Genomic DNA, 16,598 nt, shown 5'->3' with positions numbered 1-16,598 from the left:
AATATCGTCTGCCCTTGGATAATTCAAATGGCAGCAATCAGATTATTAAAGAGCAGTGGATTCTTTGTTGGCAAATCAATCTGGGTGGTCATGGACATATGAACTGGAGGCATAAACAAATGTTGCCTTTAATAAATCCTAAATACATGGAATAGATTATCCTCAGTCTCTCTATCAGATGTGAAAGTGAAAAAGCATTAACACTTGCTGGCAAAATAAAACTTGGGGAAAAAAATCTGAAATTCCCCTGGCAGTGATCAAACAGCATTGAGCCATACTTTCGGAGTCTTTCCATACCAGTGCTGCTGAAAACAAATCAGAATGTTTCTTCATTATCATCTACAGTTGTTAATACAACATTAAAATGCTGAGGGAAAAAAATACTTGGATTATTTTTGGTGGACTCAAAGAAATACGTTGGAAACAAAACTAAAAGTGGTGTGATCTGTATAATGTGAAAAAATATAATTATGAGAAATAAATAAGACACAGACTTTGGTGAGTCTGTCATTCTCTCAGTCTTTGTCCTAAGGTCTTTGTGTCCTGAGGCCAATACTGCACCGCTTGGTCACTGCTTCTATCTGGTTAATTTCATCTCTGACACAAATTTAGTCAAATGCACCCTGACGTGAAGTGGCTGTGACTCCAAACTCAAAGCACTTTTACCTGCAGACTGTACTCAGCTGAAGTAAGTTCAAGTATCTACTGTTGGATGATCACACTGGACTGCAGTTCAGTGTACACTTCATGCTTCTCTGAACAGAAACTATCAGTCTGCTATAAGCCATTAGCTGATTGAGCTGCCAGCTCCCTTAGCCACACACACCATAGAACTATGGTGTTTGCCTGCAAAGAGGTGGGGTGGTTAGTACTGTCACCTCACAGCAAGAGGGTTCCAGGTTTGAATCCCAGACTGGGCCCTTCTGTGTGGAGTTTTTCTGTAGGTTTTCTCTGGTTACTCTGGCTTCCTCGCACAGTCCCAAAAACATGCACATTAGGTTAACTGGCTACTCTACATTGCCCCTAGGTGTGAGAGTGTGCGTGTGTGGTTATCTGTCTTTGTAAGTCAGCCCTGCGAATGACTGGCAATCATCCATCCATTTTCTATACCGCTTATGACTGGCAATCAGTCCAGGGTAAACTCCATCTCTCGCCCGTAGTCAGCTGGGATAGAACCAGGACCACTGTGACTCTGCACGGATAAAACAGGTATAGAAAATGGATGGATGGCCGGTCAGAGAGAGTAACTACACTAAGAGCATAAGAACAGGTACTCTGTTGTGGTCAGGACTCGATTCAGCTGATGATTGCTAAGCAATAGTCTGTTTGTTCTAGACACATTTTCTGTCATCCCCAGAAAATTTTTACTTTATACTTGATGTAATTAGTCTGTAACCTTAGTTGTGCACTGCTATAGTGACCAAACAATGACCTGATGAACCTACTGCTATAGCCCCATCATAAATAACTTCCTGGGTAAAGCAGAGGGCAGGATGACATCTTGATCCCAGAGGAGATTACACCCAGTCCTAAGTGCCTGAAATGGGTCACTGCCTTTTCCTTTTACCCGACTGTTTTCCATCAACCTGTAGAAGAATGTTTGTGAAGCTCCAAACAAGGGACCAGACACATACCAGAGAGTATAAAAATGGGATGAAGTCGTCAGTCAGTGGGACACACCTCTGAACTGCTTACTGCCGTGTGGCTCTGTGTGTTGCCTCCTTTCTATATGGAACCCTTCCAGTCTTGTTGTTTTTTTCTTTTTTAACTCACTACGGACAGACAAGAAATTGCCATAACAGCAGCAGCTAACAATTGGTGGCCAAATACTGGAGCACTTTTAGAGAAAGATAGGTAAGATTCTGATATTAAAGTAATACCTATTACACAAGTAGAATCAAGCAGTCAAATGAACCATGTCTAAGGACAACAAATCTAATGGAAAAACAAAGACGTCTGTGTGGAATTTAAAACATCCAGTCTGTTCAGTAATTTAGTGAATAAATACTCATTTAACTACTAAACATGTTACTGCCCAGAGCAATTAGTTTCTTTTTGCTTCTTGTTTGTACCTGCCAAGTCAGACAAGGTGAGACAAGCAGTGCTATAAATCTGTCTTACATTTGTTGTTCGGTGCATCTTGTGCAAGACAGATTTTTTAAAAGATAAACATAACTTAAAGGAACTGTCATTGCTTAAGTGTTTTACCATTTTTGTTGCAATGACAATTACTACACCAGATGTGAGCATACCAAAACTTGCACTGCGATTGATTTGTCATGGCAGGAAAACCACGCACAGAACTAATAATATTAATCATGGCTCCGTTTCAACTATGGCAAGTAAAAATGTCTCACAGCAGCCTAGGAGTTTTATCAAGTCTTCTTTAATTCAGTAATTTCAGATCATTTATTCAAGTCAGGAAACAAATGAAAGAAATCCCAGGAAGAGCCACAAAGGAGAGATTTATACTCTTATCAAACACCTTCAACTTAGCTTTGGTTAGAGGATACACTGTCCTAAGGAGTTAATGGTCTCTGAAATCATTCCTGCCATCTACACTGGCCACTTCTTGTAATGGAAGAGTTAGAGGACAAAACCCACAGTCCTGATTCTGTTCAAAGATTCTGAAGTTCATAAGCTAATAAGAGGCTTCAGTGGTTTGAGATCAAATCAAGTGGCTATTAAGTTACAGTCTGTTTAGCAAGACGCCCCCATTGTGATCATTACGAGGAATCAGTGTCCAGGGAAAGAGAGAGAGAAAGGTTGAGAGAAAATGGCTGTAACTTTAGAAAATATTCATTTGTCTAACTCGGACTACTGATGGCTCATATGAGTCTAGTATGCTAACCTGCCAGACTAAGATGGTAAACAAATTTACCATTATACCATGGATATAAAATTTATTCCTGATAAACCTATATAACCCATATACATTTACCCTGAATGTGATGCCAGATACGCTTTTCAAACACGTTGGGATAGAGGCAACAAAAGACTGGGAAGGTTGTGTACTGCTCAATAAAACACCTGTTTGGAACATTCCACAGGTCAACAGGTTCACTGCTAACAGGTGATAGGATCGTGATTGGCTATGAAAGTTGTCCCTCGGTTGGTCCCAAGCAAGGATGAACTGAGGTTCCTAATTTTCTCAAACACATGATTGTATAAAGGATATTACTACATGGGCTCAGGAGCTGTTCTCATCAAACACCTTTTGAAAATGATTGCAATGCGTTTCTATTTTGTTCTATTTTTGAAATCTGGGCTTGTGAGACTCATAGACATTTCCCTTCTCTCTGAACCTTTACAGAACGTGTATTGAAAATTATAATTGTGTTGGTCACAAACCAGAAAGAAGAAGAAGGAGTAGAAGAAATCCAGGACAACATCAGACCTTTTTCAGAAAAGATGTTTCCATTTCCTATTAAGCTCATTAACTCATTTTCAAAAAAGGAAAAACTCACATCAAATGAGCATTAAAACTTTTTTGCAAAATTGGCAAATTATGATATTTGTATCAAGCTTCTTGTCATGCTGATACTTAACAATCAAGACAAAATCAGCTAAAGGGCTCGTGTCTGTAGAAGTGTTGGGGTGTATACAGGATATGAACCCTGCTTTTGTACTTCTGCTTTGGGCCCCGGAAATCCTTGGGACAGCCCTGCTTCTCTGACATATAAATCAGAGCCCCCTCACACCTGTTTTGTCATTCCCACCCAGTGAGCCAGCTGGATAATTTGCTGCTACAAAACAGAAGCAGAGAAATGTGACTGCCTGGCCGCTGTGAGCAGCCATCATGGTGGGTCAGTGGGGTTTTACTAAATGAAAAGCTGGCAGATTTAGTGTATGGGAGGAAAAGCAGTCAAGGCCTGTCATCTTCTGTTGTATTTTATCACGCTGTCAAATGCATCGCAAAAGAGATTTACTGATCTCTGGTTAAGGAGTTATTTTCATGTTTGAATGAGCTGATTATCACATCAACTTCACTTTTAGAGGAAATAACAAAAAGAATATTATTATCCCTGGCTAAGTTGGGTGTCATGTGAAACCACCTAAATTTCATTCTTGGTCTTTAAAAATACGATGTCTCTCATTTGCCATTCCTTCTTTCCACTCTTCAAAAGCATGGCATGAACCCCACATGATTTCACAGTAATGGCTTGCTTTCTTCCTATTACAACTTCTCTGGAATTATTTATCACACCTTATTCCCCCTTTCCGCCTTATTCTCCAAACCTAGACCAATCACAACACTCACTGAAGATCATTTTCCCAGGACAACTGGCTGTGGGGACTTCCCATTACCTATGAGACATTTCAATAAAAAAAAACTATGCTGTACCATACAGAAGGCAGGCAGTGCAGTAACAGTGTGTTTCTGTAGGGCAGCATAATTCCTTTTGGTGCACCATGGATTGTACGCTTTGTAACTTCATATTCACCAAAGAAGAGTTATGCTTTCCCACAGAAACACTGTTTCTGAAATGCTCTCCTTCTTTGTAGTACGACCTTTCATTTCATTACTTGTCTGTGTCACTATATAACACATGATCACCTCCAGCTCGGTGACCATTTGCCCAGCGAAGCCCAGTGAGTATGCCCTGCATTTGCCATTGTCAGCTATACGAAGATGTATAACTAAAAGGGAATGCAAGAGCCAACACCAAAGCCACCATTTACCCTCACCATCTGAGGATGAGAAGGTCCAGTGGATTAACTTCATTTTTGACTGAAATGTGACAGAAAAATCCCCGCAACAACTGAAAATCTGGAATACTATACTTTATAGATATGCCCTGAATGTAACAACATGTGTGAAAAAGAAATAGTCAATATTGGTTTAGAAGTGGTCATTGTGGTGATGTTTATGGTAGAAAGTGCAGCCAGACTCAGTTATAGGGACCTCCTGGCAGCAAAAACATTCACAAAGGTGACGGGTACTGATCAATCTCAGCAGACTAAGACTTTCAAAAAGGCTGAGAGAAAAAGAAGCATTTCAAATAGAGGATGAATAGAGACGGTGTACAGTATAAGAAAAAATGGACTTTTTGAACATCAAAGCACGAAACCCATTGGAGGAGTCCCCTCAAAAGTGTGAACCTGAAAATGAGCAAAATGTGGCCTCTTTAAACAACATCATACTTAGTTCCTTTATTCTGGGACAATTAAATTCTTTAAATGAAGAAAAGTCAGAATGCTGCACGAATGGGTACTAAACCTGCAGGTCATAGAAGATTAGTGTGCGGTGAACAAAGGTGAATGTTTTAATGCTTGTGCAGTTCAGGATTCCTCGGGGAGCATATGAGTTTGAATGTTTTCTTTTAGCAACAGCAGGAAACCTCATCGTTTGCTGTTCTGCCTGCCAAAGGAACAAAACTGAAAGACTGAATCAGACATTCATGCACACAATGGTGTACTTGGCATCTGATACTTTTCAGATACACTTCAGATACATGCTTTTTTTATGTGTAACCATGTGCTTGACCTTCACCCAAAAATGCTCTGAGCCTTTTAAACCTGACATACGCTGAACAGCTCTGTGGATTTGATGACTTTGCCAGCAGTGTAGATCATACAGCAGCCTGGCCAGCCCAAAGCTAAATGACACCTGTGAATTTAAGTCCATAATAAAACTACAGTGGATGAGCTTCATGAGGTGTCCACCCTTGAACCGAGTTCCCTCAGGTCTTTCATCATGCAGAGGGGACCTGCTTACTGAACAGGGCTATCACTTATTTTAGAATTTCAGAATTTAAGACACAGCTTCCTCTTGAATTACGCTCACCTCTCCTAATCTAATCTAATCTAATTTATAGATAATTTATAATGTATTCATTGTTAATGGCAAGGCCACAAAACATTCTTGATGGCAGTGAAGACCCAGAGATCTTGATGCTGATGCATCGAGTGCCAAAAGCAGTACCGTAGTGGAACGTAAATCAGACATTTAGTTGTACTGCTGTATTGTGTTGACACCAAGTTGGCATCCACCCACCACTCACTCAACATGAGAAAACCAAGACCAAAATTCCTTTAATGGAGGACGAAAACTCACAGGATGGACAAATGCACCAAATAATATCTATCAAAAAAAGGACCATGAGGTAAGTAGCTAGTTATGTTATTAGGCACACTGTTGGTATGGCTCTTTGTTCCAGACTATAATATCTCAACACATATGGGATGAATTTTGATGATCATTCATGGTGCTCAGGTATACTGTATTTTCATATAGGGACTACTATGCAAGAATAGTATAAAAACTATAAAATATAATATACTCAGTGTGTGATAGGTCTGTCACAAAAGACATTTTGATATGTCACAGTACATGCTAGTGATGGCTGAACTTCAAGGGCTTATCATTTAAATATTTAAATATATATTTAAATATAAAAAAAAAATTGTGGTCAAAAATTGCTGTAGTCACAATTTTTTGATCACTACAGCACAGCCCAAGAGTATTGCGTTCTTAAAAAGTGTATGACAGTGGATTCACATTGCACTTGCATTCAGACATGTTACAGATACAAGAATTCATGTATCTCAGTCTCCAAAACAGCTCTAATTCTCCAGTATAATTGGACATGATTCAAGATGAGACTGATGGAATCAGTGACAAACACTTTGGGATGCTGAGACTGGTTTCCCTCCCCGCCAAACACTGGATTAACTTGTGCCAGGGTAAGGAAGTGATTCTGTACAAATTATAAACTGTGGATTTGCATCCATCTAATCATCTTGTTTTTTAAGGGTTACATTGTTAGATTAGCATGAATCCTGTCTGGGGTAAGGCAAAGATATGGCCTGCACAGCAGGTTTTGGATGGTTTTGGCTCACAAACTTTGTTTCCAATAATTTAAGTTTTATAGGAATGATAACATTGCATCATGAACATTTGCTGTTGCTAATATAAATCTTGACTTTGGGCTGTATTTATAGAAACAAAACTCAATAATTTGTTGACACCAATACTGACTGAGAAAAGGCAGATTAAAGCTCTGAACTGAGCCATTTCTGACCAACACACTCTTCTATTTTATCACTCTCATTTGTGTGTGTGTGTGTGTGAGAGAGAGAGAGAGAGAGAGAGCTTATATGAGAGTTTTTGGCTTGTCTGAAAAATTTATTAGGACAATATTGCAAAAGGTGTTACAAAACCCAAGGAGCATAGTATTCCATCCTTTGTGCCACATGAAATTAGCTCAGTGCAAAAAAATAGCACACCCCCATTATCTTTGAAGAATGTTTTAGTATTCTGTGGCATCTGTGGCGGAAATTGACAAATGGCGACTGGGCTTTTGCTTCCTTGAAAGAGACAAAAAGTGAATGAGTTTAAGTTTGCTGGAATTAAACAACATGTGACAGGGATCCTGTTGGAAAAGTTACTAATGTTCGCACTCAAGGGCTTGGTCACCCCTATCAAATTAAGTAGTATTTGTCACTGAGAGCTGTGGGTCAATGAAAGAGCTTCAGGAGAGCAGTCTGGTAGATCACTATATATCTTTGCAAATAAGGGTGGTAATTGCTTGTCTTGGCCACAACTAAAAACCTCCCAAGTACAAAACCACATCAGAATTTAAACAGATAATGTTGCTTCTAACGTATGGTACTTTCGAAATCAAAACCTTACCTGGACTATTATATATATATATATATATATATAGTCACTGCTGATTGCTAACCGTATCACATCTCCAAGGTTCAGCTATGTTGTCAAAATTAGGATTTTTTTTTTTTGGCTTAAGTAACTGACACATCAAATTTCAGGCTTCAGCAGGCTGGACATGAGTGTGTTTTGACAGTTCACGTTACAGTGCTGTAATGTGGCGTATGCACTATAAGCTCCACTTACCTGGTCTAGTAAATACCCTACATGGAAATGGTGAGCCATGTGTCTTGGCACATCCTTCTGTATCTCATCCAGATGCAGAAGCTACCGTTGTGCATTAGGATGAGATGTGCCAAGTTTTAAAGTACATACAATGAAAACACATCCATGTCATCAGATAAGCTGCACAATATGATGTTGTTTACATAGCAAGAAAGTCCTCAAGAAGGGTGGAGGTGAGGATACAATGATGGGTGACCCACATGCCTCTTAACCAAAGAGAGCATCGTTCGCATCCCATGTGAAAGGAAACACAAGTTGGCAATTTTTTTCAAAAGGTAACCATGTACATTTCATACCTAAACTACCCTTTAGCATCGGTCAAAGATCCTAAAGGGTACCGTGCACATCTGAGTGCACAAGGGTGTGACAAAGTGTCAGAATATGACGAGCTGGAATCAAACAGCCTGCAGTTTCAAAAGATTGTGGATGTTTTTCATTACACAAACTCATGCTTCCTCACACCTCCTGTGAGCTGAAATCATTCTTCCTCCACCACCTTGGAGGATTTTCCAATCTCCTAAATGCACCTGAAGGTGGTCATTGATGATTAATTTAATTATGAAAAGATACTGTAAGATTTTGAAGTTGTTCTTAAATAAGGGCTTCTATGAACATTCATAGCAGCTGGTTTGACAGGTTACACAGTTGTGCAGCACATCATAAGCAGCTGACGATGCTTAAGACCGATGCTATGGAACGAGGATTTCTCACTTGGTAACTTCAGCTCCTCCTCACCTCATTTCTGTTCTTCTCTCTCATCTCAGTTAAGATGTGAGGGAGAGACAGGAGTGAGGGAAACAAGAACATATGCTGGCTTGATGAAAAGCATCAGCCTACAGCCATGCTGGTAACTCTGTGTGTCTGTACTTCAGCAGTGCTTTGATAAATCAGAATTCTAATGTGCTCATAATGACAATGATGACATGATAATGTTGAACAGGTATGATGTTTGCTATGTGCATACATCAGCATACTAACAATGTGCCATTGGTATTGCTGGTATTTGCTTATAAACCAAAGCGTGGCACAAATTAAAATTTTGACTTTGTAGTGCTGCTAGTTAAAAAGTTGAAAATGGGATCACCAAGGTCATCAGGATTCCTTCTCTGGAGGGTACATGGATGTCCAAAATTCCCTGATATTTCATGCAACAAATATTGAGATATTTCATCCAGACCAAAGTGATGGACCATGTCTTTCCCTGAGTTACACCACTGGGATGGTGAAAGCAGCTCATCATGTTATCTGGCAGTGTTTCGATCAATAATGTGAAGGACATCAACTCATCAGCGTGTAAAGCATTTTTTTGCTAATATTGCTGTAATTGTGTACTGTACTGTACAAATATTTGGACAAATTGTAGGGTAACTCAAAAAAAATACAACACTACAACAGGCAACCACACACCGCCATAAACACTAGCAAATGTAAATTTAACTAGTTGCTGGCTGTATGGCAGTTGTGCATGTGGTCCCAGTGGTTTTACCGTACCCAGCTGTCCAAAATGGCGTACAAGCTTGTGCATGTGCGACTGATATCATGTAGTGACATTCCTTACACTTTAATCACTGTTTAGGGGTGGGGTTTAGGAAATGGTCATCTGATGACCTGATGATAATGGTTCTAAATTTGCTGAACACTTGGAGGGATATGATCACTTTAAAAATATGCAATAATGTGAAACTGCACAACAGAACATGAACTTATGTATTTGTATGAAAAAGAAATTTCTTTCAACAGTTAATGTCTTCATTTCCTCTGATTCCCTTTCATGTCACTCCCAAATTATTGAGGTGAATAGGAATGTACCCTGAAGCAGTTTCTGTGAGGCTTCACCTTACCAAACCTCACTTCACACACTCAAACCAATTGAGTTCAAACATTAAAAGCTCTGGGCTGTGTGCAGACCCTGCCTCAACCTCTCCATTCCTTCTGTCTCATCCGTGGAGCTAAAAGGAAAGCAGCTGTCAGGTGTAAACTCAAAGGGACAAAAAGGCTGCATCTTCCTGTTTCATGTTTGTCTTTGCCTCCCTTATGAATTGTGGTCTTTTGAATAGCAAGCAGCAGACACGGTCCGAAGTGGTACAGCATCTCATTAATAACACAGCAGGATTGCACTTCATTCTTTTTAGCTCACCACTTTCAATAACACTTAACAGGTGCTCAAAGGCTTGTGGTGGCATTTTCTTTGGTTCTGTCTTTTCCAAATTCTTATGGAGGATGGCATCAGATGAAAGCACTTCCATTAACTGTCAGCTGTCGGTGAAGAAAGACAGGCTTACTCTGAAACCTTTGCATGGTTTGTACTCATGCTTGAACTGTTCGCTTTCACTGGACAGACGCATTTACACAAGTTCTCGTAATCAAATAACTGAAGCTGGTAGCATTACCCCTCTGATGGGTGTGACACAAGACACAAGACACAGTCACCCAGAAAATGAGCCAGGCTGCACTCTTTTGATCTAATTGCTCCTGACATTCTTTTATAATCCATTAGACTTGGTTCTGACATATCTGACTCAGACAAACAACTAAACATTCTCTTAAAAGAGCAATAGCAAAAGGCTTTGTTTTGGCTTAGCTGAAAACTATCAGGGGCAGTTTTATGGAGCAAAACACCAGGTTTTCAACAGGTTTCATAAACTCAGCACAGGCCTCTGCTCCAGAAAAACTTCAGACTTTCAAACATTTAATTACTACTCACCTCTACCCGCTATATTAACATCATCCATGTCTTTTATGAGTCGTTCTGAAACATGTCAAACACATTAAACAATGAAACGATTGGCCTCACACATAGTGGTGTTGAGAAAACAACATATGAACGAAAAGTGCAATAAATTAGATTAGAGAGAATGTAGGCTCAGTTTGCAAATACCGCTTTCACTTTGAATGCCTGACATCAAGGGAATAACAGAACCTTTACTCAAACACACAACCAACCAACTCAGCCAAGCATAAAAACTTTCATGTGATCTCATAGATAGATGGAAACACACTTGAAAACATGGCAAGGAGCCGCAACCAGATACAATTTTTTGAGCCACAAACCGAAAAAGTTGGCTACCACTGTTTAACCATTAACAATATGTGGTGGATTTGGGTAAAGCAAGGTAATTCAAGGTTGTACCTTAAGTACAGTAAAACGTATTTGGCTGCTTTCCACCAATGGTGGAAGACTCAGAACATTGCATACATGCAATCCATTCTAGAATGGAACTCTAACAGTCTATATCTACTGTGTACATTCACTCAGAACCAACACACTCGCTTCACCCTCAGCAGTCGAACAAAGAAAACGTGTGTGTCTTCAGAGGAAATTATCTGATCGACCAAAGAAATCGTACTTCTACAACCTATCCTGCGTCTCACGTGCTCGTTGTCAGTATCATCCACCACCATGGAGAGAAGAGACAGCCAACCCAGCTGGGTGAGATGTTCAAACCAGGAGACACTTTACACATTTTAGTCACTACTGCTCTTGGAGAGAAACTTCCTCTTGTTTAACTGTTTGTTCATAGTTTTTTTTCCTCAAAAGCTTCAGCTGTTAAAACTGATTTAATTAATGATTAATGATTTGATGAATGAGATTATATTTCCGACTAATTACAAATTCATAATGTGAAGTCTTTTCACATACAAACTCTTTTGCTTTAGGTGTCACTGTCAAATAAATGAACAAAAAAACAAACACCAACACTTTTCTTAATCTGTGAAATGAAGATGTTTTCATGTATTTCTTCAAATGTATTTCACACAGGCGGACATCATGGAAATGGAGGACATTTCCTTTGATGAGGAAAATAAAAAATTAAAGGCTGAGCTCCAAGAGGCCAAAGACGAGATCAGACGCAAAGAAAACAAAATCAGCTGTCTTCAGCGCAACCTCTCTGCTCTAGAGGAAAATTACTACACAGCTATCAAGAAAGAGCGTGAGAAGGCAGAGCATGAACTGAAAAAGAAAGAAGAGGAGATCTTCTATGTAAGAAAGAGGCTCCACGCTCAGAGCAAAGAAACAGAGAGGGTGAGAGCATCTCTTGATGAATGGAAAAAGTCCACCAAACTGAACAGTGTGGAAGAAAAGTGGCAGAGGAAAGTCAGCCAGCTTGAGGAACTCCTCCTACAGAAAGATAAGCTGGTCAGGCAGGCTGATAACAAAAGAAGAGCCCGTGCTAAGGCTCACATTGATACCTTGGCCCAGCTGGGTGTCACAGAGTCAGCTTTGAAACAGAGCAGACAGACCTGTGAGGCTTTGGAGCAGAAGATCCAAAGTCAGTTGGCTGAAAGGAACGTGAGCCACCAGAAGAAGCTCTTAGAGCAAGAGAAGGGCTTCAAGAAAGAGCTTGAAGAAAAAGTGAGGAGTTTCCAGAGACAACTGGAAGAAAAAGAAAAGACCTTCCAGAAAGAGATGGAAGAAAAAGAAAGGAGCTTCCAGAGAGAGCTGGAAGAAAAAGAAAAGACCTTCCAGAAAGAGATGGAAGAAAAAGAAAGGAGCTTCCAGAAAGAGCTTTCCCAGGCAAACCAGAGCTTTAAGAAGGAGCTCTCAGACAGTCAGCTTCAGTCCTCAAAGGAGCTCTTCCTATTGTCTGAGACTTGGGAGAGAAGAGCCCAGCAGTGGAAACAAGAAAAGAGAGATCTGGAGAAGACGCTGCTGGTGAAAGAGAACATACTGAAGCACAAAGAAGCAGAGGGGGTGAAAGCATCTCATGATGAGTGGAAAAAGTCCACTGAACGGAAAAGCCTGGAAGAAAAGTGGCAGAGGAAAGTCAGCCAGCTTGAGGAACTCCTCCTACAGAAAGATAAGCTGGTCAGGCAGGCTGATAACAAAAGAAGAGCTCATGCTCAGGCTCACACTGACACTTTGGCCCAGCTGGTCGTCACACAGTCAGCTCTGAAACAGAGCAGACAGACATGTGAGGCTTTGGAGCAGAAGATCCAAAGTCAGATGGCTAAAAATAATGTGAGCCACCAGAAGAAGCTCTTAGGGCAAGAGAAGGGCTTCAAGAAAAAACTGGAAGCAAAAGAGCGACATTTCCAGAGAGAGCTGGAAGAAAAAGAAAAGACCTTCCAGAAAGAGATGGAAGAAAAAGAAAAGACCTTCCAGAAAGAGCTTTCCCAGGCAAACCAGAGCTTTAAGAAGGAGCTCTCAGACAGTCAGCTTCAGTCCTCAAAAGAGCTCTTCCTATTGTCTGAGACTTGGGAGATAAGAGCCCAGCAGTGGAAACGAGAAAAGAGAGATCTGGAGGAGACGCTGCTGGTGAAAGAGAACATACTGAAGCACAAAGAAGCAGAGGGGGTGAAAGCATCTCTTGATGAATGGAAAAAGTCCACCGAACTGAACAGTGTGGAAGAAAAGTGGCAGAGGAAAGTCAGCCAGCTTGAGGAAGTCCTCCAAGAGAAAGATAAGCTGGTCAGCAGAGCTGATGACAAAAGAGCCCTTGCTAAGGCTCACACTGACACTTTGGCCCAGCTGGACGCCACACAGTCAGCTCTGAAACAGAGCAGACAGACATGTGAGGCTTTGGAGCAGAAGATCCAAAGTCAGTTGGCTGAAAGTAATGTGAGCCACCAGAAGAAGCTCTTAGAGCAAGAGAAGGGCTTCAAGAAAGTGCTGGAAGAAAAAGAAAGGAGCTTCCAGAAACAGTTTTCCCAGGCAAAACAGAGCTTTGAGAAGGAGCTCTCAGACAGTCAGCTTCAGTCCACAAAGGAGCTCTTCCTATTGTCTGAGACTTGGGAGAGAAGAGCCCAGCAGTGGAAACAAGAAAAGAGAGATCTGGAGGAGACGCTGCTGGTGAAAGAGAAAATATGGAACAATGAAGAAGCAGAGAGGAAAAAGGAGCTCCAGCACCTCACAAAGATTCCCTTCCAGCTTCAGGTAAGCAGTCACATCTCATCTTTTTGATTCTAACAGTATTTTTCATTGGACTTGTGGACGTGAAATAAAACACACTGTTTTTCTCTTTACAGCAACTGACAAAAGCAAAGGCAGAACCCAAGCAGAAGAAGAACTTGTGGAGCTGCAGGCTGCAGAAATGGAACAGCAGCAAAGGCAGTTTTTCTGCTACTTGTCCTTTTCAGGACGACTCGCCTCCCTCAACTCACCCCACCCTTTACCCTAACCCCTAAGACCACCTCCTCTTCGTATCTTTCCTTCTCTCTTTCTCTCTACTTGCTCCTACTTTCATGTCTTTCTTGAAAACAGAATTTAAATAAAATTCTGAAAAAAAAGATATGTATCACAACTTTTACCTTAAAAATAAGAGAAATAAGAAGAATTTGCCTGATTTAAGAAGTACTAAACATGGAGTTCTACATGGTGGTGCCATCTTCACAGTGCTGATCTATAAGGGGACAGAGAGCCAGAGAATCCAAATAGAGGGAGTATCTCTGTTACATTTTTACTGTTTTTTGAAGCTTTGCTGGTCAGCTACAGCATTTACTTGTTTTGCAGCAACATAATTTATGGTTATATTTAACAATAAAATGGTTTTACTGTGTTTTATTCTGACGTAATTGTTGGTATTGGATATGATATTGTGTTTTATAGTATCATACTGTAATTATATTATTATAGGAATTATTGCCAACAGTTAGTTACATCAGTTGCATGGATAATTTCATTTGAAGTGTTTATATGTCATGTATTCATGCATTTCATCAGCATGTACATGTGCTAATGTATAGCATAAAGATTACTTGAATATTGTTGCACACTGTGCAAAAGGGAAAAAAATCCAGCACTTCAGTTTTACTAGAATACACATGCAGTCATCCGTTGATCTTTACAAATCAAGACTTGAAGGTCATAGCTGCCAGTGCTGAAAAAAAAGATTAAATTTAAAACTGTGACCGAGAAATTTAAAGTCAAATCAAACCATGGATTTGGAGGATCGTCACACCCCAAACACTGAATGATAAAAGTAGAAAAAAGAAGGTGTACATTCTTCGTTCCTTTGTGGTGCTATTACTGCTGATACTTCTGACGCTGTTCTTTTGTTGGTCAGATCTCAATATTCCTTCTCTGTGAGAAGATCCTCGTTAGAGATGGAAAATGTGAAAAAGCTTACCTTTCAACTTTTCAAAAACTTTGAACATACTAAACTATCGACCATCAACACTGCTACCTGAAGCGGCACATCTGCTCCTCCCAGAGGTCGACCAAACTGGGAAGCCGGGTCGCCAGTCCGGTGCCCGCATAAGGAGACTCTGCGGAGTTCATTCTGGTCAGTGCGTTCTGTCACAATTTGCGTCGCTGACGCAGAAAAAGGCTGAGCCCCGATGCAGAGTCAAAAAGGCAGGTAGGCGAGGCAGAGGTCCAAACAATGGTCTTTATTTTCAAAAATCAAAAAACTAAACAAAACAGGCTCACTCTTACTGTGACCAGGGATCTAAGAAAATACTGTGGCAAAAAACTCCCGGCAAGACAAAAGCTTTCCTGACCTGAACGGAGGACTTTCAAAATCAAACAGGACAAAAACCTTGAACCTAATACATGGAAACACAAAACACACATGGAACATGACACATGGACTCAAAACCAAAAGACAAAGCACAGCAGAAAACACCAAGCATGACAGTGTCTCAACAATGGATCTCCCTGCACTCATGAAGAGAAAGACACGAACATTTGTGCATGCAAACGATTCAGTCCTCTATGGCAGCAAGGTTTTGATTAAATGAAACATATGTGATTGTAGTGGCGGGATTCTGTTTTCATTCCCTTCAAGAGTCGGTTCTTGCAAAACTGAATTGTCTTTGGTCAAGGACTAAGCCTGAAAATATAAATAGATCCGTTCATGAAATCTGCTCTACACTTGGGCTAGAAAAAGCAGGAGGAATCCTGTTCTTCTGTGCTTTTATTGGTTCTGATGTTGTGTCAACATTTGAAGGCAAGTTAAATAAGTCTGCTCGGGACACTTGGAATGTGTATGATGAGGCCACATTTCTCTTCTCAAAACTTTGCCAACATCCACCAGTCAATCATGGCACTAATATGCAGACCTTAGAGAGCTATGCAGTCAACATGTATGGCTGGTCCAGTACTGCTGATACTGCAAATTGATTTAAACCTTCCAAAACTGATGAATAAATAAAACAAACCAAGACAATGTATAAATAGAATGTGTAAGTGTTTCAACACAGGAATTGACTCTACAAATGAAGAGCTCTTTTCCAAAACGCATAAGCGCCAATTTTAAAAAAAATCGAGCTTGTCATGTCATTTTGCTGTGTACTTGACCTATTCACTGTTCCATCAACATTTCATGCCAAATCGCTTTATTTCCTTGTTTAAAATGTACTGCAAGATGAAGTTTCTTTCCAAACCAAAAAATGTTGACCATGTTGGATTTTCATTTGACTAATGTTAACATCTTAATAATAAGGCTAATGGTGAAGCACATGCACCATTTCATGCTCGTATCACCATCTGAATGATTTTCGCACTCAGCCGCCCCGCTATGTGCTGCTGAGGTGATCATTCGTTCTTTCCCTTGCTGCTCTTGCCTGCCTTTGTCGTCTCTCCCTTTCTGCATGGGACAATATTGTCACCATGCATGTTATCGTTGTCATCATACCAATGCCCTTATTTACCTCCCACCTGCAGCCTTCTGAAGCCTCTCCGTGATCACTTCTACACGGTTCTCTCTGATGCATCACTTCAGACTCTCTGCCTCTCTGTGGGTACACCCTCTCCCCTATT

General features: G+C 40.4%; 1 protein-coding gene across 1 annotated transcript; it reads left to right on the top strand.

Annotated features, from left to right (window-relative positions):
• The first annotated feature begins 11,131 nt into the window (after window positions 1-11,131).
• On the top strand, window positions 11,132-14,115 carry LOC124053089 (trichohyalin-like). The gene is made up of 3 exons (XM_046378052.1): window positions 11,132-11,327; window positions 11,658-13,772; window positions 13,865-14,115. Exons 1-3 carry the CDS (start codon window positions 11,298-11,300, stop codon window positions 14,021-14,023), a joined length of 2,304 nt encoding a protein of 767 aa, XP_046234008.1. The 5' UTR covers window positions 11,132-11,297; the 3' UTR covers window positions 14,024-14,115.
• Window positions 14,116-16,598: the final 2,483 nt, after the last annotated feature.

This window comes from Scatophagus argus, chromosome 21, assembly GCF_020382885.2.
Source record: "Scatophagus argus isolate fScaArg1 chromosome 21, fScaArg1.pri, whole genome shotgun sequence".
In the NCBI taxonomy this organism is placed as follows: Eukaryota; Metazoa; Chordata; class Actinopteri; family Scatophagidae; genus Scatophagus; species Scatophagus argus.
This window is presented reverse-complemented; position numbering and strand designations above follow the sequence as displayed.